The following is a 21,843-nucleotide window of genomic DNA, read 5'->3' as shown; positions in this document are numbered from 1 at the left end:
TACCCGAATTTTTATGAAGTTCCCATGTGGTTTTTTGGTGGAAAATTATGTCTGTCAAAGGAGGGAAAGTTAAATTAGTGCTCTTAGGAAGGGAAAGGGTGATCTCTAAACTCATCCATGAACTGCTGTGGGGTTTGATGGGAAGAGAAACAGGCTGGGTATTGAAGAGGAAAGAACAGGGATAACTTGATTTTATGGATGTCTGTTGCCAAGTGTGCCCTTTTACCTGGGAGTAACCAGTCACAAGCAACTAATCAGTTTCACAAACTGATTTAGTAGTTTTTAATCGCATTGATCTTCTAATAGAGGACTCAATCCTTGCTGTGCCGCTACCATCAGCAGCGTTAAATATTTAATTTAGTGGTGAACTCTGGCTACAATAACTGAAGGTAACAAGTCAGCGGGTTGCGGAAACCCATCCCCGCTCCTGAAACCTCAGCCGGCAAGGAAGAATAACGAAAAACAATTTCAGAAAGATAACGAAAAGTAAAGAAAAATGAAGGGAAACAGAGGAAAACCCAAGCGCGGGGCTCTGTCTCCGCCGGCTCCCCTGGGGCGCCGCCGCCCCGCCCCCCGCGAAGCCACGCCCCCTGCGGGCGGCCCCCGCGCATGCGCAGCGCGGGCGGGGCGGGGCGGCGGCGCTGCCGCGGTTACGGCCCGGCGGGTGCGCGGGGCCGGGGCCGGAGCGAGGAGTCGGCTCCTCAAAACCCGCCGCTCCCGGAGCCTCCGCTCCTCACCCGCGGGCACGGGCAGGGAGGCCGGGGACAGCCGTCCCTCCTGCCGCCGCTCCCGGAGCCGCAGCCATGGACGAGCAGAGCGTGGAGGTGAGCGGCGGGCGGGCGGGCGGCGCGCGCTCCCTCAGGGCGGTGTGAGGGGGCAGCGGCTGCGGCGTCCCCTCCGCACCCGCCCGCTTTACCGGAGCCCCTCGGAGGGTCTCTGTACCTTGTGCGTGGAGGGGGAAAAAAAGGCCAAACGGTACCGAACGGTCGGCCCGGGCGCTGGGAACAGCCTGCGGCGCTGCGGGGCTTGGCTCGGGTGGGCAGGCAGGCAGCAGGTGGGGACGGGGGTAGGAAATGAGCTGGCGGAGCGCCGCGGGTGCCAGTTCCGGAGGTGGATGGATCCAGGGATGGATGGATGGATGGATGGAGACCTGGCACACACGGAACCCGCCTTGGCACCGTGAAGGTGCAGAAGTGGCTGTGACCCGACAGCTCCAGCACCTGCTGGGGGCTGTGTCAGAATGTAAAAGAGCGGCTGCGGTTGCCTCCTGTAAACGCATATGGTGCGTTTCGATGGCTTGCAGCTGTTAAAGAGGGCGTTAATGTGTGGGAGATGCTGTGGTATCCGTGAATTGAAGATGTCTTGCTTTTGTGCTGATTCACAATCTCAGTGCTATGGGGTAAAAACAATTAGCCCACCTGAAGGACGTTGTGAAGTTCCATAGTTATAACCAGATATATTGTAACTCCTGTATGTTACAGGATGTAAAACTGCCTTTAAAATCAGTTAAAAATTATCAATATGGAAAGTAGACATCTCTTTCAAAATACCTTTCTTGTTTGGGGAATGCTTTTATCACCAAAAATTGATTAAACGGGGTGGGGGAGAGTGTAGAAATTGTGGAGCTACTGCTAATGGTAGACCTTTAAAGAATATAAGTCTTATAAAAGTCAGAAAAGTACCCAATTCAATTCAACACCTCTTGTGTATTGCACATACACGCACTTGTCATGATTTAGAAATAGTTTAGTGCCAGCCCACTGTCTGCAGGTACAACACCATTTCTTCTGGCAACTGTGAACACACGCAGCAATATCTTGGCTACAGAAAGGCCTGCTCCAAAGGAGCTAAACCAAACAGAAACTATTCCTTGAAGAAGGAGAGCAGCGTTATAAAACGGGTGCTGGTGCGGTGTGGGAGAAGCCGAGGGGGAGAGTTGTGGTGTCCAGGTTGTGTCTCCCTCGGAGTTGTGCTGTTTGGAACTGAAACCTGGCGCCGCGCCTGGAAAACGAATGCAGCCCTGATGTGTCTGAGGCGTGTTTAACAATGGTGCTAATCCCCCTCTGCAGAGCATTGCCGAGGTGTTCCGATGTTTTATTTGTATGGAGAAGCTGCGGGATGCCCGCCTGTGCCCTCACTGCTCCAAGCTCTGCTGTTTCAGCTGTATCCGGGTGAGTTTGCTTGGTTCAGTCTGTTCTCTCAAAAGGTTTGAACTAAAAACTGAGCTTATGAAAACATTCTTTTCCTGGAGTTCCAAGGATTCCTTTTTTTTTTCTTTCCCCTCTCTCCTTTAGTTTCCTTTTCAAAACCTTTTATAACACCCCTGAGGAAGAAGTAGGCAGGCTGTGCATTGCCTTCAGTGGTGCTAATTATAGGCACCATCTGGAATAATTGCTTTAAGGAAGAGAAACATAATGATCCCTTCTTCAGTGCCTCCTGAGAGTTGGTGATGCCTGTGTGGAAGACAAAAGTTGGAACACAAATCAGATGCTGACTTTGCATCTGGGAAGGTCACAGCATTACCTCCTGTATCCTGGAGGTGTTTTATAATGCTTGTGATCAGGTGGGGCTAAACCTTTCTCAGGGGAGTCTGAGGCAGCACCTGAATCCTCATTCCTTTGTTAAGGCCGTGGTTCCCAGCATATCACACTCCAGTTCCAAATCCAGATGCTGCTTTGTGTTGCTGTAGCAGCAAAAGGTTCAGCTGAGGTTTCCAGACCTCCAGTAGTATTTCCAGAAATTGGAACAGACATTCATCCTTCGCTCCGGAAGCTCTTGACAAGAGCTGTAGGTGAAGGATTCGTGCTGCATATTAAGGATTTTAGATGACATATTGTTGCTGGGCGGTGAGAGATTATTCATGAGACTCTTTAAATGTAGTAGAGAGCTGACAAATATAAACCCATCAACTGCTGAGCTTTTACACTTGTGAGTTGTAGTGGGCAGGTGAAGTTCTTTGCTCAGCTGTTTGTCCCTGGAGCTTTCTGGAAGAGAAACATTCACAGGCTCCTTGTGGATTTGATCACTGAACTTCAGGTATTTAATTTGTCTATAAATAGCCCAAGAGGAAGAAATAAATTACCTTGAAGGCTAATTGGACTCTGTAAAAGATGCTTGTGGTGTCTTTTTCTTTCCTTTATTGAAACATGCTCTTTAGTCCAAGACTCTGGGAATCTTCCAGGTGGGTGGTTTCTAGTGCAGTATTTGGTACCTCAAAATTCTCTGTGTAATTTTAACTGAGCCATCTCTGACATCTAAAGACAAATGGTTGCTTGTTACTAAGACACAAATAGCAGCTTCTTCTGTGACTAAATGCTTGAACAGTTACACTGAAAATTTGTTAAAAAAGGAAAAAAATATAGGAAAGCTGTAATAAAAGTAAATAACTCCTAATTAATGATTGAATGTATTTGCCTGCAGTTCTTTCATTCTGTTTAAAAAGGTTTTTCATTTTTCCATCACAGCGTTGGCTGACTGAACAAAGAGCTCAGTGCCCTCATTGCAGGTAAGGAATTTTTAATATCAGGAATTGTGTGCATTGCCCTGTTATGATCAATCTCTTTTTCAGTGCAGGTTGCACTAAATTTATAAGCTTGATTTTTTTTTTTTTTTTGAGACCTCCCTGCTGTTTCTATATAAATTGGCCCTGGTATAATACTCCTTCTAAAGTGTGTTCTAGTTTTGTGACAAGCTAAGCAGGATCTTTGTTCTTCCCACATAGCACTGCTGTGCACCTAGCTGGTGTAATAGGAGTAACTAGAGAGAATTCCTCTTTATATTCTTCTTTCAAAAGCCAGAGCGCAGGAGCTTCAGTTTTAGGGTGAAAGTGTCCGATTTTTATGCCTGTAATTTTTGTGATGTGCCTGTGCAGCCATTCTGTGCCTCATTGCAGGCTCCAGTTCCCACCTTCCCTAAACGATCAAAATCACTTTTTCTTCTTTCCTCTTGGAATAACTAATCCAATTTCTGCTGGGTTTTTTTTTTTTTTTTTACCTGTGACTTTTCCGGCAATGCAGAATTGAACTGATGTTTATTTCAGTACTTCTTTGGCTGCAGGAGCCAAATTCCTGCTGAAACTGTTGCCATCCTTCCCACAGAGCCCCCCTGCAGCTCCGGGAGCTGGTCAACTGTCGCTGGGCAGAGGAGGTCACACAGCAGCTGGACACACTTCAGCTCTGCAGCCTCACCAAGCATGAGGAGAACGAGAAGGACAAGTAAATGCAGTGTTCTTTGCATCTAATGTTTTTGTGGTTTGGATTGTAGGAGCTAATTTTAGTAATGTACTCTCTGTGTCTGTGAAATGCTTCTGGAGAGAATACTAAAAGCAACGTTTATCTTGCAAAAGGTTTTTTTATTGACTGCAGCTGTTCTTCCTGCAAAAGATGTTTAGTGCTTTACTTGCAGGATTGTGTAGCAAAAATACAAGTGAAAATGTTAAACTGAGTTTGTAGAAAATTTGTAGCTATTTTCTGTGGGTGTTATGTGTATTTTTTTGTTTCAGGTGTGAAAACCATCACGAGAAGCTCAGTGTTTTCTGCTGGACCTGCAAGAAGTGTATCTGCCACCAGTGTGCGCTTTGGGGAGGAATGGTAAGGGGAGACTTGCTGGAATGCGCACGGTGTGAGGGACTTCAAACTTTGTATCTGACAGTGGTTTTGAAGAACTAGAAATGCTGTGGAACTGCTCTTGTGGCTGTTGGATTGCCATGCAAATACTGCAGTTTTAGGTGTATTCATTATTTAATAACACTGCTTGTGAAACATGATGCTTTCTGTTCATAATTAGAGAAGGAAATTGAATTTTTGTCAAAAGCAGGTCAGAATTATCTTCCTTGTTATAACCTTCATGATGTTTTGGACAAATTCTGTGTGGTGGGGAGAGTTTCCTGGGCAAAGGAAGAAGTCTTGCTCAAAAAACACAGATAACACTTGTTATTTAATTGTCCTGGCCTCTAATCTGCAAAGCTATTCAATTCATCCGAGTTTACCCATCCAGTTGGGTATTTCAAGGAGAAACAGCTGTTGCTGTTTGGAATGTAAGTGGTTAACAGTGTGCTGCCATTGTTTGGGAAGGGTGTTTTAATAATAATAATCATCAAAATAAACCTTCTATCAATATTTGATTTGGTAAAGGATTGCACAGTGAATGAAGCAGTTTATTTTTGGAGGGTTCTTGAGACTCCAAATAACTCCTGACAGGAAGCTTTGATGGAATGAGAGCCAAATTCCTGACTTCTTACAAAGGGAAGTGAAAGACTGACTTCCTACATACAATCTGCTTTGGAACTCTTCCAGAATGAGTGATACACTCGTAGGTTTTCTTCCCTTCTCTTTCAGGAATTTAATAGGAGTGGAATGAAGTGGAAAAGAGATGTTCTATTATTCACCAACACCTCCTCCTCCTCCTCCCCCTTTTTCTCTTTGAACAGCATGGAGGGCATACTTTTAAACCACTGGCAGAAATCTACGAGCAGCACGTCACAAAAGTAAATGAAGAAGTGGCAAAGCTGAGGAGAAGACTCATGGAATTGATCAGTTTGGTGCAGGAAGTGGTAAGAAAGTTCTCCTGTAGTATTCCAGTGGGAAGTGGAAGTAGTACCTGTTAGAGGCTGGTGAGGTTATCCCATAGAGTGACCTTTTTGTTTTTTCATTTGACTCTTTTGATACAATGTGGGAAGATCAAAATATTCTCAACTCTGGTTTCGAGTTAGGAAACAGAAAGTGCTTTAGGTAACTTAAAGTGCTTTCTGTCATGCTGTATAAGTACAAAAATACTTTCTTCTAGCAGCTCATTTTCCTTTTTCTTGGATAATAAACTGTAAATGCCTTTGAGCCTGCAGGATGAGCAGCTCACTAGTTAGAGATTTATTTGTGCACCTCCTTTTTCTTCTCTGTGGGGTAAAGGTGTCAAAAATCCAAATATTGACATATTTAGCTTAAGCAGTTTCAGTGGGAATTCCAACAATTTGATGCAGTTTCTTGTCTCAGAGGAAGGGTTACTTTTGTTTTCTGTTACATTTGTCATGTGTCGTCTTTGTGCAGATAAAATCAGGAAGTTTTGGAAGTTTCTGTATGAGTTTTGCCTGCTGTTCCAAGTGGTTGCTTGCCATGTGCACTGATGGTTTTGCTCTTCTCCAGCTCAGATGTGACTCCATAAACACAAGTGTGGTGATAAAATGCTGAGAGCTTGTGACCTTCCCCTGCCAGGGAGAAGGACACTGATTTTATCCATTTTTGTTACCGTGACACTTTTCTGTTTTTATCACGTTGTTCTCATTACCACAAACACAACTTTTCTGTGCTGCTCAAGTTGCAGAAGAGAAACTGGCAGCTGCGTTTACAGGTCTGATACCAAAAAATCCCCACGTAACAAATCCCTGTGTGATCAATGTTGCTCAGTTTCCCAGCCTGAGGGATCCAGTGAAATCCCGGCTGCTCCAACAACGCACCTCATCAAAAACCAGCACTCCTGTTTTCCCTCTTAGGGGCTTTAGGGACACTTAAGCATTTGTGGGATGTGAGGGAGTGGAGCCAAGGTGTGGCTGAGTGGGAGGTGCAGCAGCGTGAAGGTTTTTGTCCCTGTTTCAGGAGAGGAACGTGGAGGCCGTGCGCAGCGCCAAGGACGAGCGCGTGCGGGAGATCCGCAACGCCGTGGAGATGATGATCGCCCGCCTGGACACCCAGCTCAAGAACAAGCTCATCACTCTCATGGGTGCGTGTTGGCCTCTGGGAGGAGGAGGAGGAATTTATTAACAGTGTGTAAATCCACTGAGAAACGTCGTTTCCCTGGGAGCCTGACTCCTTCCAGGCTGTGGTGTTGAGCAAGTTCACTGCTGGCTGAAAACTTCCCCCTGCAGCCAATGATGTAGTTTCTGTGATAGGTTCTAAATTCTACATAACCTGACTATATTTTGTTCAAAACTGCCGTATAATAACTTGGAAAACATTCCCATCTAGCTCGAATGTCTTATTTAGCACCTTTCAACTAAAGTGCTTTTATTTCATCATTTATGTTGGTCAAGAAGTTCATCTTTCTAATTTGAAAAGTTTGAAAACACATCTCTGTAGTAGATACTCCTTTTAGTGTAATCTTAATATGAGAGGGGCTTGTCTGGATAAGAGTCAAACCTGCTTTCCTTTTTGTCCAAGAAAGCACCCCAAAACAACAAGCCTGCCATTTCTGGGGCACAGAGTGTTTGGTTACTTAACCTCAGATGGATTCTTCAGTACAGCTCTAATTAAAAATGTAGACTTGCTTTTCAAGTGCTTTGTCAATCAACCTTGGTACATTTAGAAATCCTTTACCTTGGTATGTTCTGGGGCAGCTTCCAAGTGGAAACAAAAAAAAGGGGAAAGTACACTTTCTTAAGAAACAGTGAGTATGTGTTTTGCGAGTTTTTTAACATCTTTTCTTTAAACAGGTCAAAAGACATCACTTACTCAAGAAACTGAACTTCTGGAAACCCTGCTTCAAGAAGTAGAACATCAGGTAATTATGAAAAGAGATTAAATGTTGTGTAGATAGGCCAGCTGAGGAGGGATCTTTCTTACTTCCTTTTTTACTTTAAAAATATTAATTGATGGATATTTCTGGAGGATGTATTTTCATTGAATAGGTTGCACAATTTCTTCTTAAAAATAAGTGTCTCTTCCAGAAATACTCAAAGGTTTTGTGTTGCTTGAAAAATTACTACAGGGATTAATGTCAATACCATACAAAATTACCCAGTTCTATGTATGTTAGTTTAATCTAAGGGAAATACATAGTGGCTGTTGTAACTTCCACTGTGGCATTCCAGAAAACAAAAGAATCCAAACCCAAAAAACCCCCATTTTGACATTGTGTTGTGGGTAATCTTCCTGAACCTGTGACAAACATGCAATTCAGCTGTTTAAAAACAAAAGTGGATAGAACCTCTGATTTTTACTGAGCTAACGATCCTTTTCCCTTCTTTTTTTACCCCACATAGTTACGGTCCTGCAGCAAGAGTGAGCTGATATCCAAAAGCTCAGAGATCCTGATGATGTTCCAGCAGGTCCATCGGAAGCCCATGGCCTCATTTGTCACCACTCCTGTCCCCCCAGACTTCACAAGGTGAGTGTTGCTTTTCTGTTCTGTTTGTTCAGTGTTTAAAAACATGTTTAAAGTCCCTGAGAGGAGAGTTTCCTCTTAACTTACTCCTTGTAGTAAGCTGTGCTGCAAGTAGGCTTTTCTGTCCCAGCAGAGTTTATTTGGTGTCTGTAGTCCCTGCTGGGGGAGTCAGGACAAGTGGGTTCCAGCTCACAATTTTTTTTCTCTCTTTTACACATAGTTTACTGATTTGTCCTTTTTTCTCTTATTATTGGGTCATTCAGTATATAATTGCCAAGCTCTCAGGAGATGCCTCTGCAGGTCACCTTAATTCAGAATATACAGCCAAAATCACTTCATAGCACAATTCTGCAGCAGGGGAATGCTGCTGGTGCTGGGTTCTGAGGGAGCCTGTGCTGAAAAAATGTCTCAAAAAAATGGAAAGTCAGGGAAGTCTCAAGAATTCCTCAGCAAAAATTGGTTTGGCTGTGTCTTGGTTTAAATCTGAATATTTATTTTCCAATGGCACCAAGGTATTGCCTCCTAAGGAGGTGTATAAACGGAATTATACTGCAATAGCCCAGTGTAGTCCTGGTGAATTTCAGTGGCTCTGGTGACCCAAATCATCCAAAATTATTCTACAGATGGCAAAAGTTGGGATTTTTAATGCCATGTTATTCAAGTGTAATATATTTATTCTTTTCGCCCACAGTGAATTGGTTCCAGCCTATGACTCAACTACATTTGTCTTGGAAAACTTCAGGTAAGAATGTATCTTGAATTACTGTAAATATTGGCAACATCCTTCTGTACATGAGAAGTGTCATTTAAAACACACAACACTCGCTACAGAAAACTGTGAGATGTGGACTAAACTGTGGGAATTCCATTAAAAATCTCTTGTATACCAGGTGAACAATTCTTTTCCATGATAAAGACAATTCTCTGAGCAGCTCGTGAGGTTCCATGAGGGTTTTGCTTTGTCCCAGTCCCAAATATTTTTCCTCCTCTCTCACCAGTACCTTGAGGCAGCGAGCAGATCCTGTGTACAGCCCTCCCCTGCAGGTGTCAGGACTGTGCTGGAGATTAAAAGTTTACCCGGTGAGTTATGTCTTCAGCTGGAGTTGTTATCCCATCCCAACTCATTCCCAGGCTTTCCAGTGAGGAATCATCAGTTTATCTCATGCTGTATATGAAAAGCTCTGGGGAAAAAATCATGATAATGAGTTGATCACCAACCACTGGAGAATTCCCTCTCTGCCTCCTGATCTCCTGAGAGAACATACTCAGTAGAATTTGGTTAACTTAAAAGCAATTAAAGATGGGTCCTGCTAATATGGCCGAGGAACTTTGATGGATATTTTAATATCTCAGGGATTTTTGCAGGTGTTCTTACAGAACTGAGGCAGAGAGTAACTTATTCGATGTTTAAGTAATACTTACTGGGGAAGGTGGGAGGAGAAGACCAAGCGTTTGTTGTTGACTCTGCATCCAGCTCTCAAACTGGACATTGAAATGTGTATTTTGCAACATCCCTTCAGTGGGCTGAATATTCCACTTTCTGAAGCTTTATCCATGTTGGAATATTGACCCCCAAGCTGGGATCTTTGCACATTCCCTGCTCTGGTCAGTGCTGCTCCTGCAGCTGTGAGGAGCAGGAGGAGTTTGGTGGGGGAGCACCAGCTCTGTCTTAGTGGTTTTTGTGGCATCCTTGGAGAATTGGCTCCATAAATTAAGCCCATGGATGCCCAGATTTGTATTATTGCAATGCAGAGGTGGAACTGTGTGGAAGTTTCCAGAGTATTGTGAATTCAGGGTTAGCTACCTGAGCTGTGCTGTCAGAAGGCATTAAAATTTATTTTTTCAATGGTAAGTTGAAATGTTTCTTCAAGCTGGAGGATTCAAGTTGAGCCATTCTTCATCCTTGAATCAGGTGAGTGTCGTGGAGGTTTTGCTGTATTTTTTCTTGACTTTTAGTGACTCTAATATTGTTTCTCAGTTAACTGCCCTAACTTTTCATGTTGCATGGGATTTTTTTTTTTCTGAACAAATTGCTCTTTTCTCACAAATTCAGTAACTTTGAGATATGACTGTATGTAAAATATTTCAGAACTAATGTTTAACCTAAAATAATGTTTTTTTCATACATTAAGTGTTTGTCTATTCAGACTTCCACTTAATCAAATACCTAAAGTGTTAATAGAGTACTTAAAGCTTTGTCTTGAGATTTAGATCTGAGATACCAGTACTACACTGTGAATGTTCTTCTTGTTGATTCATGTTACGGTAGGAGTCACTGAAGTCTAAAAGTCACAACTGTGACATCCAAAGTGGATTCCTGCTGCAAATCCAGTGTTGATTGAAGCTGTTTTCTAAACTTTTCTAAGTCTTCTGTATCAAATTATTTTGGTTTTTTAAAAATTTTTCTGGTTTTTCCTTTCTGTTTTTAATCGATTTCTCAATTTCATTTCAAGGATGGAAATGGAGTCGTTCGGGGCTACTACCTGTCAGTGTTCCTGGAGCTGTCTGCTGGATTGCCAGAGACATCCAAGTAAGCAAAGCTGCAGTTAAGAACAGATGTTGGGGTTTTTTTTGTCAGAAAATGCAAAACCTTTTGAAAAAGAATGGAGAGATTTCTGTTGTCCATTGAGCTTTGAATCAGGCACAGAGATATTTTAAAGTTGTAACTCAGTGACTTTCTTGAGAAAAAAAAAGAAGCTGGTAAAACAACTGAGAAGAGTATCCATGTGGTAGTTGAGCCCTGGAGTTGACTCTACTCCCTATTCCTGCTCTCTTTTATTTTTCACTGTTTATTTAAGTGTTCAGTAAAATTTTAAGCCTGACTTACCTGTTCAACTGGGCGGGGAAGCGCAGCTCTTAAACCACTGAGCAATTCTGACATCTTTTGCCTCTAATCCCTGTCATTTCCCCCCTTGGCCAGGTATGAATACCGTGTAGAAATGGTTCACCAGTCCACCAACGATCCCACCAAAAACATCATCCGGGAATTTGCCTCCGATTTTGAGGTTGGGGAATGTTGGGGCTACAACCGATTCTTCCGCCTGGACCTGCTGGCCAACGAGGGCTACCTGAACAGGCAGAATGACACTGTCATCCTCAGGTGGGGCTCCCTGCTCTCCTCTCTCCTGCTTTCTTGTCTCCCTGCTGCTGAAATTGGGAGCAATTAACCAGCTGAGTTTCAAAATACTGATGAAGTGGTTTGTTATAAATGGGGTTTCACTCTCAGCAGCTTTAAAGAGGGAAATGTGCCAAAGGGAGTTGTGGGATATTTGAAATATCTCCTCCTTTCTTTGAGGAGTGGCTGCTCCTGGTATTAATAAGGGATTGGAGAGCTGTGGCTACCAGAATGAGAGGAAAAAGATGCTTTCTCCTCCTCTTTAGAAATAGTTGTAGTGAGCACTGGATAACTTTGGGAATAAAAGTCTGTGAGTCCCTCCTACAGAACTCACTGTGGCCAGTCGGTGTTCAGGACACCGAGTCCACAAGGACCTGTTGTCTGTTAAGTTTATTTCACCGCTAGATTTCAGCTTTTAAGGTTTTTCTGCAGGGCTTTTTGGATGGAGGGAGGGACGTTTAAAAACAAAACCTCAAACCAAACAAACTCCCTCAAAAACAAAAACCCTTTTCAAACGTTCCTTTGAAGGTTCCAAGTGCGCTCACCAACCTTCTTCCAGAAGTGCCGGGACCAGCACTGGTACATTGCTCAGCTGGAAGCAGCTCAGACAAGTTACATCCAGCAAATAAATAACCTGAAAGAAGTAAGTGGGGATGTAAAATCACCTGTTAGAGTGTATCTGCAAGTCAACAAAAGTGCTTGGTTTGACGCTGCTGCTCCATTGTTGTCTCCTCTGTTGTTTTTGTGACCTTTTAGAGGCTCGCGATCGAACTGTCCCGGACTCAGAAATCCCGAGGGGTTTCCCCTCCTGACACTCACCTCAGTCCCCAGAACGATGAGGGCTCAGAGACAAGGGCAAAGAAACCTGGACAAAGCATTGAAGCACTGCTTGAGAATTTCACTGCTCCAGGATTAGCAAGGGAGAACAAGGAAGAGGAGGAAGAGAAGACGCAGCAGGAGGACTTTAATGTAGGAATTCTCTGTTTCTGCCTCTGTTTATGTGTAGCTTTCTTTGATAAGGCAGCAATAGAAACAGGGAATTGTAAATCCCTGTAGAAACTTGTGAATTGTAAATGAGGTTTATTATCCTTGCTATGGAAATAGGAGGTGACACACTTGAGAGCTGAGTGAGAGGTGACTCCTGAGAAATGTTCCAGAACTGAGCTAAAAGATCCCACCACAAAAAGTCTCCAAGTTGCAGCTGAAAAATCTGACTTGTGTTTGTTCCCAGCCTTTAATGTGCTGTGTGATAGTGACACTGGGGACAGAGAGTGTCTGTTCGTAGCTTTTGGGGATGCATCAAGGTGCTACTGAATGTTTCCATAACAAAAAACTCCCGTTTTTCCTGCAGCACGAGCTCTCAGATGGTGACCTGGATATAGATCTTGCTGGAGAAGATGAGGTGAACCACCTTGATGGCAGCAGCTCTTCAGCAAGTTCAACAGCAACCAGTAACACTGAAGAAAATGATATTGATGAAGAAACGATGTAAGTAACTAAAAATGCCTTTCAGATCATCCTGTACCCAGGGTAATCATCCTAATTCCAGTGGAAACTGAGTAATTTGCTGGGGTGTGTGGGATTCCTGTGTGATTTGAGAGGTGGTTCCTATCCTGGGAGCAACATGAACTCGCAGAGCTAGTGCTAAACATTGAATTTTTGGTCAGCTAATTAGAGTCTTTCTGATCTCTTTATTTATGTTGGTGCTGCATTCTGTCTTTGACAAGTGATAATCCGTGAAGGTTCTTTCCCAAAACACTATTAAGGAATCTGTCTCAGCACTGTAACAGAGTAGAGGTCTGCTGCTGGGAAGTGTTGTAGTAGTAGGAGAGTGATGATGAGGACAGGTACTTAAATTAGGAAATTCAAGACTGAGCAGGGCTGCTGTCAAATCCTGGAATCTTAATTAAAACGTGAGAATGTGCTGCTACACCTACAAACACAGGAGTTTGCAGCATCACATTCTGCAGTCGAGGTACATATGGCACTTCTGGCCTCTTGGTTAATGAGACAGTCATTTAATTACTACACTTCCTTTCTTCAGTGTGGGTAGCTTGGAATGCAGGAAATACAATTTACAGCACTTCATGTTGTTTTTGGAGGTTTGTGCCACAACATTTAACACGAGCTGAGGAAAGCTAACTGTTGTATTCTCCTTTTCCCACCCCGATCATCCCTGAAGGTCTGGAGAGAATGATGTGGAATACAGCAGCACTATGGAGCTGGAAGATGGAGATCTCATGGAGGATGCAGCAGCTGCTGCTACTCCTGGAGCATCAGGTATGAAAAACGACTCCAGAATTCCCATAAAAGCAAAAGGCTGCTGGATTCCTTCCCCTGCTCCTCTTGGAAGCAAAGCCAAGCTGCGTGTTCTGCAGGCAGTTCTATTTTGGGAACTGCTGCATCATGTGGTTTGTACTGATTATTGCAGTGTAGCAGAAACACTTCATTGGTTCAATAAAAAAAAAAAAAAAAGCAGGGGGGAGCTATCTGAATGTGCTGGTTTAGAAATGGTGTCAAAGTTTGGAGGGTGGCTTTGAAATTCCTTGTGTTCCAATCAATAGGAGACTGACAAGGAATTGTTACTGATGTCAGTGTGACCTCTGAGTGGGTGACACGTTCACTTGGGGTTTAGTGCACTGCAAAACCCAAAGAATGGGGAGGGAATGAAGTAAAGAACACTCACAATACATTTTAAATGCAACGTGATAAGGTGTTCTGGGACTTTCTGCAGCCTGGAGATGATCACAGCACTTCCCCCTTTCCAGTTGTTTTTATCTTACTCTTTAATTAGAAGCACATCTGATCATTTCATCATCCAGAAATCCACAAAATACCGACGTCGCCTTAAATTTCATGGGATGAGTTCATGTCTAATCTACTTGTGTAACTCTTTTTGATTTTCCCAGGGAATAAAGCATGCCTGTGCCCCACACCTCCCACTTTTGTGTCTCTCCTGCTCAGGTACCAGCCACAGCTACAGCAGTGCCAGTGGGAGACCCTCACGGCGAGGAGCCAGTGCCCTGGGCTCCACAGCCAGCAGCAGTCTGCTGGATATAGATCCCCTCATCTTAATCCACTTGTTGGACCTGAAAGACAGGAATGGCATGGAAAACCTCTGGGGCCTTCAGCCACGTCCTCCTGCCTCTCTTCTGCAGAACAGAGGTAACTGCACCACGTGTCTGGTGGTTTCATTCCACCTGGAAGTGCAGGGGGGTGACTGAAAAGCTCCTTTTTCTGCAAGGGACTGGCACTGGAAGCCAACAAAACACACAATTCTGTGCTGGGGCAGCAGCTCCACCTCTCCCTGCACACAGCTTTGGAGCACGGTGCAAACCAAAAAAAAGAAATCCTGGAATTTAGAGGCCATTAGAGGTAGAAAAATGTGAGTGGTTGTAAGAGCTGGAAAAGAAGAAAAAAAAATGGATCAAAATGTCAGGAGCCAAAAATAGTGATGGTATTTAAATAATTGAGGAGTATTTGTGGTTCAGCTAGGACCCTTGACCCGAAAATACCAATTAACTCCGTGTGCAGCAGCAGCAGAGCTGGCACCCCTGGTTCTTCCTGGAGGTTGCTTGTTCCTCTGGTAGTGAGGAATTAAATTTATTTTTGAGGTTTGATTGAATTTTTTCATGATTGACACTTATTTGAGCTGCTGGCCACAACTATTTGGTGACTTTCTAGAACAGAAAGAGAAATAAACGTCCCTTTGCTACAAGTGATGCTGGGGTTTGCTGCCACAATGCCATCGGTGGCACTGAATTTAAAAGCTGGCTCAAACTCTTTGTTCCTTTGTCATCAGCTTTTTAAATAGAGTTACATAAACAGCCATGAATTTTCAGTGAATGTAATCCATATTTCCAGAAATGGAAGTCACTTCCAGAAGTACAAAAAAAAAAAAAAAAGTGGGAACAGCACATGAACTGTGAGTTCTGTTTTGCTTTTGGAAAAAGCCCTGGACAAAAGGAGCTCAGGAGAGGGCAATGCACTTTGTGCTGTGCCGCTCCAGCAGGGTGAAGCTCTCCTGTTGTGCTGAGCTGTGTGCATCTTTAGCTGCTGAACACACACAGCCCAAATCACCTGTTCTGTGGAGCTTCCCTCAGGCTTGGACTGTTCCCAGTCAAATGGAACTTGGTCAGAAAAGACAAAGCTGCTATTCCATTTGGACTTTGGCAGACCTCACCTCCTGAGGGGAAGGTTTCTAAGAGCCACTTGACTTTACAGTTTGGAACAGCTGAATTTGCAGAGAAACACAGAATTTATAACACTTCATAAAGATCCAGGCTGATCTAATTCCAGCTGAGCAACACAGAGGTTTTTTAGGTATTGGCTGCTCAGCCTGATCTTCTGCTGTGAGGTAGTTAAGGGAATTCCTTCCCTAGCTGCAGATTTCTTTGAGTTCTCTGTGTTAAGAGACATTGGTGGTCTGAGAATCTTCTGCACACAGTCAACAAGTTTTTAAAAACAAATTTGACATGAACTGGCAGCCTGGCTGGCCAGGTGGTAGCTCAGGTGTCACCAGAATTCCTGCAGCAGCGCTGGGAGCCTGGCTTCTCCCAGAGGGCTGGGGACCTTCTTCCATGACTGGGAACAAAACCCTGCCGTGCCAGCAGCTTGGCAGTGCCTGCAGCCTCAGTGTGGTGCTGTGCCAGGACAGAACGTGCGTCCCTCACTTTTACAGCAGGATCCATGTTTATTTGGGAGTGGGTTTCCTTACCTGCTGTGTTCTCTGCCTTTTCCTTTGGCCAAGCCTCATCCTATTCCCTGAAGGATCGAGAGCAGAGGAGGCACCAGGCCATGTGGAGGGTGCCCCCAGACCTGAAGATGCTGAAAAGACTCAAGACCCAGATGGCAGAGGTTCGGAGCAAGATGTCTGATGTGAAGAACCAGCTGTCTGAAGTGAGGAGCAGCAATGCTGCCTCAGGGGAGGGACAGCCCAGCTTCTTCTCCATCGAGCAGGGAGCCCTGGCTGCCTGTGGCACTGACAGCTGCAGCAAACTGCAGGAGATTGGGATGGAGCTGCTGACCAAGTCTTCAGTCACCAGCTGCTACATAAGGAACTGTAAGTGCATGGAGAAGGGGGGATTTCATCACCCTTGCAGGTGGTTCATGTCCCCAGGCAGTTCCTCATACTCTGGTTCAGTTGGAAGGTCAGAAATGTAAACCTGCCCTGCCCCTGAGCTGCTGAGACTGATTTCAGCCCTTCTCTGTAAAACACAAAAGCTTTACCCCACAGGCACTGCCAAACCTGTGCAGTGACAGTGTTGTGAGGTTTAACCCAGTGTCAGACTGGTCTGAGCTGGGCACTCCCTTGTCTGCTCTGCACCAGGCCCATCTGGGAGCTCGGGGCTGGTGCAGGGAACAAATTTAAAACAGTCCAGACTTGCTGAAATCTAAAGTGCAAGCAAGCCAGGATGTGAGTTTGTCTATCATTTATACTCTCAAGCTGGCTGAAGGAATGTGGGTGAAGCTTTCTGAAGGATATTTCAGTGCAAGGAAGAGAACATGACTTGTGCAGCCCAGGCCTCTGGCAGGGAGGTGTGGAAAGATTTTGTGCACCACTGGGACTCAGTGAACAACGAGAATAACGTGAAACTTGACTTACAACAAGCATAATGCCTGGGTACAGCAGTGCTTTGACTGAACACTCTTCACTTTTACACTTGTTTTTGCAGCTGGCAGTAAGAAAAGTGCCTCAGGCAAGCCCCTTCGCTCGGGAGCGGCCGGGAGCCTGTCCCTGAGGAGAGCCATGGACAGCGGGGAGGGGAACCTGCGCCTCAAGGGGGACAGCCACTCTGCTGAGGGTACTGGGGCACTGCGGGGCTGGAACTGGCAGCTCCTGGGCAAAAGCTTTTCACTGAGGCTCTCATGTGGCAGCTGGAGTTTCCCTTAAATTCGCCTGGATCCTTTCTCCCACCCGATGGGTGTTAGTGTACCTGTGATAGCTGAGCTGGGAGGCAGCGCCTCACAGTCGCTGAGCACAAAATAAATATTTGTGTTATGTTCTGGGCTCTCAGCAAGTACCTCAGAAGTGAACATGACAGTGAAAATCCTGGATTAAACAGCACTGAGCCAGGTTTAAATTGTGGTTTGGCTTAGAGGGAACTCAAGGAAACTCCAGTAAGAATTTTATGGTAGTGCTGCTCCTGAGCCTGCACACTGCCCTTCCTTTAGTGCAAGCACAAGGGAACCCCTGACACAGAAATGGGGATTTTGCTCCTCTGCAGCATTCAGAGAGGGAGGGGGAGGATCACAAGGATCTCATTTGTGCTCTCCCTGCTCAGGAGGCCTGGGGAGCTCCAAGCTGAGTGCTCGGCCCCACGCTCGGGCCCTGGCCGGCCCCGGGGCTGCTGAGGCTCTGCCCAAGCAGGAGGAGAGACCCTGTGAGGGATCAGACTCTGAGGTGGGAGCTTCTGCCTTGAATCCCTTGGCTGCTGTAGAGAAGAACAGAAAAGTTTGTGCTCTGGGGTAAGGGTTTCTTCCTTTTTCCTCTTATCTCCTGCCCCCACCTTCCCTTGATCTACAAAAACCCCACAATCTCCTAAAACCAGGTGCTTGTAGCATGAAAGAGAAATTACTTTGAAGTTTACTTGGTTGCTGCTGTTCCCTCTGGACAGCAATTTTTGGGTTTATAACTAGGTTACAAGTTGTCTATCTCTTTTTCTTTTTTTTTTTCCTTCTTTTTTTTCATTTTTCTCTTATTTTGATCAGCTCTGGCTGGAGTCTGACACTTGGAATTGAAAGGCAGCCCAGGTCTGCTTTCCCACTGTTCCATGCAAAATAGCCTCTAACTGAAATTTAATCACTTTTGATTTCCTCACTTAGGATGATGTTTTTCACTCTAACTCAAAATTTCAGCCTTTTCATGATAATTCTCTGTTGGCCACCTAAGCAAAGGGCAATGGAGTTTTCAGGTTATTTTTTCTAAATAAGTAGAGTCACCTTTTTTGGAAAACACTCAAACTTTTCAAGGTTTTTTGATTGATTTAGCAATATTTAAATGTTACAGCTGGAAATTTAAGTGGGTGTGCAGGAGACTTAAGCAAGGAGTAAAACTCAACGTGGCACTAAAAGGCTTTGTTGCCACAGCTGAGTTAAGGCTGAATTTCTAACGTGGCGTTTTGTATTTCTCCCGAATTCTTCCCCAAGCTCAAACTCCAAAGGCTGTAGGACAGAAGGAGCCCAGCCTGGAGGCCTGGAGAGCAGCTCTGAGCCCGGGGAGCTGCAGGGGATGAGCTCTGAAGGTGCCTCTGCAGGACCAGAGGAAGGTAAATTGCATTTTGTGGGGGGCAGGTGCAGCGTGGCCACGCTCTGGGCGCTGCTGCTCCGCCTCTGGGGCAGGGAAGGACGAGAGAAAACCACCCCCAAAAGCTGCTTCCGTGGCTGTTGAGCTTTGCTCTCAGGTGGCAGCTGGAGAATAAACCTGAGTGAGGACAGAAGGTCTCTGTGTGGCTGCTGTCCGGGCAGGATTGGGGCTGGCATCACTCTCTGGACGAGCAGCTGCTTTTTCTGCCTTGAGACAGCTCCAGCTCCTTGCTTTGCTCTTCGGCGGAGTGGCCTTGACAAGAATTTCACATCTAATTCCAACAGTAGCCAGTGACCTTGGCTGGTGATTGTGCTGCCTTCAGGGACAGCCCCCCGTGGTAACTTTCTCCACAGCCACGCAAGAGCCTCTCCGGCACTTCATTCCTGCTGGGTGTTGTGGTGCATAATCCAGTTTCCTTAGAGACTTGAAGGAAAGTTTTCCCCCTCCCTTCCTGCATCCTTTCCATGCTGGGGAAAAAAAAAAATAACACTGCTTTTTTTTTTTTTTCCTTTCTGAAAGTCCACATAGAGTTTTTCTTATCTTGCTAAAACTCTCCTGCCTTCCACCCCTGCACTAATTTGAATTTCAATGACTGGATTGTAGCGCAAAGCCTATATTAAGGTGCCAGCATCCATCTCGAGCTGCAGTGTGCAATATTGTGTGGGAGTTGGCATTTACAGAAGGTCTCTCAGTGACAAAACTGAATTTCTGCTCTTAGTCACTGCAGCGTGATCGTGATGTGCTCCTGCAGTTCTGCTCTCAGAGCAGGGAGCCCAATAGGAAAACGCTTTAGAAACTGAAATACTTCATTGTTAAAAACCCCAGGAAGCAAATGTTACAATTTCTTTCCCATCAGAGGAAAAACTACAGTAGAATTGGCCCCTCACCTTGTTTTCTCCGAGCAATGACTGTGAGCCTTTAAGAAGTAGAGCCAGGCAGACCCTGTGTTGTCCATGGAGAGTTCTGGCTGCCCAGTGCACGCCCAAGGTCATCACCTGGAGTCACCAACAGCTCTGGTTCTGCCTTGGAAGGGAAATGAGTTGTGTGAGACTCAAATACACTATTGCTGCTTGAAGGCTCTGCGGGTTGTGCTGCCTTTTAGCTCCCAGAAGAGCAACTTGTATTTTCTGTCCCAGTTGCAGAGTGGGCTGAGCAGCTCAGCTGGTGACACACAGCACAAATCCAGCTGTGCCGAGGGCTGGTACCCGGTGCTCTGTCACACCCCTGTGTGTTTGGAAAGTTCTCCTTCCCTCTGCTCTCGTGAAATCAAACCCCAAGAGCTGGCAGGACCTCCTCCATGGGACAAAGTCAGACCTTTCAGCTGTTCAGATCCTGCTGCCATCATTTTGCCCTGGCTCTCTCTGGTTTCTCTTGCAGCTGGGGTGTGCCAGAAGCACGTCCTTCACCTCCTGCCAGGGATGAGCAGTGACAGTGACATCGAGTGTGACACAGAAAACGAGGAGCAGGAAGATGCCACCTCTCCCTCAGAGGTGTTCAACCAGGCCTTCTCTGTCCAGCCCTCCAGTGAAGGTAGAGCTGATAAACCCTCTCTTCCCAAACATTCCCAGTCTTCCCAAGAGCTCCTCGGATGCAGATCCCTTGGGGGGAGCTGTGGAGGTGTTCAAGCTCCAAGTGCCAGTAAGATTTGGAACTCTCCTCTAGGGATCCCAATTAAAACAGCTCAAAACAGGAGAGGGAAACTCTTGCTAGCCTTGAGAAGTCAGTTTAGGTGAGTCTCCTGGGAAGGGCTGGAAAAGCCAGAGCTCCAGTTCCCAATTGGAACTCCCTGTGTGCCAGGACTGGCACTGTAAGTAGGCTAATTCCAGGGAGGTAACCGCTGCCTTAGACATGGATTTGCATCTTAATTGGCAGGAATGTGCTTCCAGCAGTCAGTGGAGCTTCAGAAAGTCCTCTGGTTAAGCTTTCACTTCCAGTCCCGTGGATCAAAGCTGTGTGGCCCAGGAGGTGAAGTTTTGGCCCGAGTGAAGGGAAGGGAAGGAGCATTCCCTGGCTGCTCCAGTGCTCGCTGGTGAGGGTGACTGGGCTTTGCCGGTGTTGTTTTCACCCTCAGAGCACTCCTCGGTGGTACCAGACGGGGATCAGGCCAGTTCTGACGATCTCAGCTTTGTCCCTGGAGATGACAGCACCAGGTAACTGGGAAGGTTCTCCTTGGAGCTGCAGCCACGGAGCCACTGCTCATCCTGTGCCAGGATCCTGAGCTCCCTCTGGCTCTGAGGCAGTCTGGGAGGGAGGGCTGTGCTCTAAATGCTTCCAAAACTGGCTGGGTTGAAAAAATAAATTTTTTAACTTTTAAGGTGGGGTTTGTTTGAAGCCTTAAAACTGCTCCAGCAGGAGAGTTTTCAGTGCAAACCGATTCGTTTGGAGCAGGTAGAGCACGGGCTGGAGGCCTGAAGAGCCAAGGCTGCATCCCTGGGAGAGGTGTGTGCATTCCCTGGAGCTGAGCCCGAGGCTGTGTGCCCTCCCCACTCTGTGGTTCTTCTGCCGTTGTCTTAACCCTGCCCCCGGGCCACGAGGACCTTCGCAGGCGCCGAGGGCTGGCACCGCTGCTCCACCAGCCGCAGCTGCTCTGAGGAGTCGTGGGGAAGGTGCTGAGCCCCTCCCGGGGGATGAGTGTCCTGCTGTGCCACTGGAATGTGCGACTGTCCTTCGGAACGCTGGGGGAAAACAGCCACCACTCCAATTGTTTTCCCCAGTTGGTGACGTGGACCAACCGCACCCATTGCCAAACTCTTTGTTCGTTGCATTTTGAGCCGCTGAAGCCCTTGTGTGAAGCTCCTCTGGGAGCTGATGCCTGGTTAGTGACAAAGCATGAGCACTGTCAGAACCTGCCTGGTGTCGTCCTCGTGTGGCTGCCTGTGTCCTTGTGAATGTGCTCTACAACTCCTCGTTTAAAACTGTTTGCACTTTGTTAATAAAATGAATGTTGAAATCTGAATTTGAGGTGTTTTGTGTGTGGATCAGTAAAAGGGTGGAGGCTGTCAGGGTCAGCTCTGCTTGCTGCAATGCCTGGCTGCACACGGAGGGACTTTTCCCTGCCATCCACCTGTCACTTTTTCCCTTAATTATTCGGTGAAAAGCACTTAAACCCCTCTGGGATTCTATTTGTAGAAGCCAGACCAAATGCTTCAATCTCCTCGAATCAAAGAGGAATGGAGAAGGACACAGAGTTTACTCAGCTGCAGAGGGAGCAGATCCTGTGCCAGTGGAGGGGCCGGGGCCGGGCCCACAGCCTGGAGGTGCCTCGTGAGCGTCTGGGGCTGCGCCCCGCACACGGTGACTGCAATCATGGAGCTCTGCCTCTTCGGCCCTG

The 21,843-nt window shown here is 46.0% G+C and overlaps 1 protein-coding gene across 2 annotated transcripts; it reads left to right on the top strand.

Moving 5' to 3' along the window:
* The first annotated feature begins 669 nt into the window (after positions 1-669).
* On the top strand, positions 670-21,468 carry TRIM37 (tripartite motif containing 37). 2 transcript variants are annotated; one of them, XM_066201815.1, is made up of 26 exons: positions 670-824; positions 2,070-2,171; positions 3,465-3,505; positions 4,098-4,214; positions 4,502-4,589; positions 5,429-5,551; positions 6,588-6,711; positions 7,421-7,488; positions 7,970-8,094; positions 8,783-8,833; positions 9,090-9,171; positions 10,545-10,621; positions 11,012-11,191; positions 11,735-11,849; positions 11,963-12,175; positions 12,558-12,694; positions 13,389-13,486; positions 14,171-14,371; positions 15,957-16,268; positions 16,882-17,010; positions 17,491-17,674; positions 18,356-18,474; positions 19,890-20,042; positions 20,385-20,477; positions 20,584-20,662; positions 20,901-21,468. In XM_066201815.1, the coding sequence occupies exons 1-26, from the start codon at positions 804-806 to the stop codon at positions 20,902-20,904; spliced, it is 3,036 nt and encodes a 1,011-aa protein (XP_066057912.1). In that variant the 5' UTR covers positions 670-803; the 3' UTR covers positions 20,905-21,468. The 2 variants fall into 2 exon arrangements, with proteins under 2 accessions (XP_066057912.1, XP_066057914.1); XM_066201817.1 differs by lacking the exon at positions 20,385-20,477 and having other exon boundaries at positions 671-824.
* Positions 21,469-21,843: the final 375 nt, after the last annotated feature.

This window comes from Chamaea fasciata, unplaced genomic scaffold, assembly GCF_029207755.1.
Source record: "Chamaea fasciata isolate MVZ Bird 193981 ecotype frontalis unplaced genomic scaffold, bChaFas1.0.hap1 SCAF_21, whole genome shotgun sequence".
NCBI classification, from domain to species: domain Eukaryota; kingdom Metazoa; phylum Chordata; class Aves; order Passeriformes; family Sylviidae; genus Chamaea; species Chamaea fasciata.
This window is presented reverse-complemented; position numbering and strand designations above follow the sequence as displayed.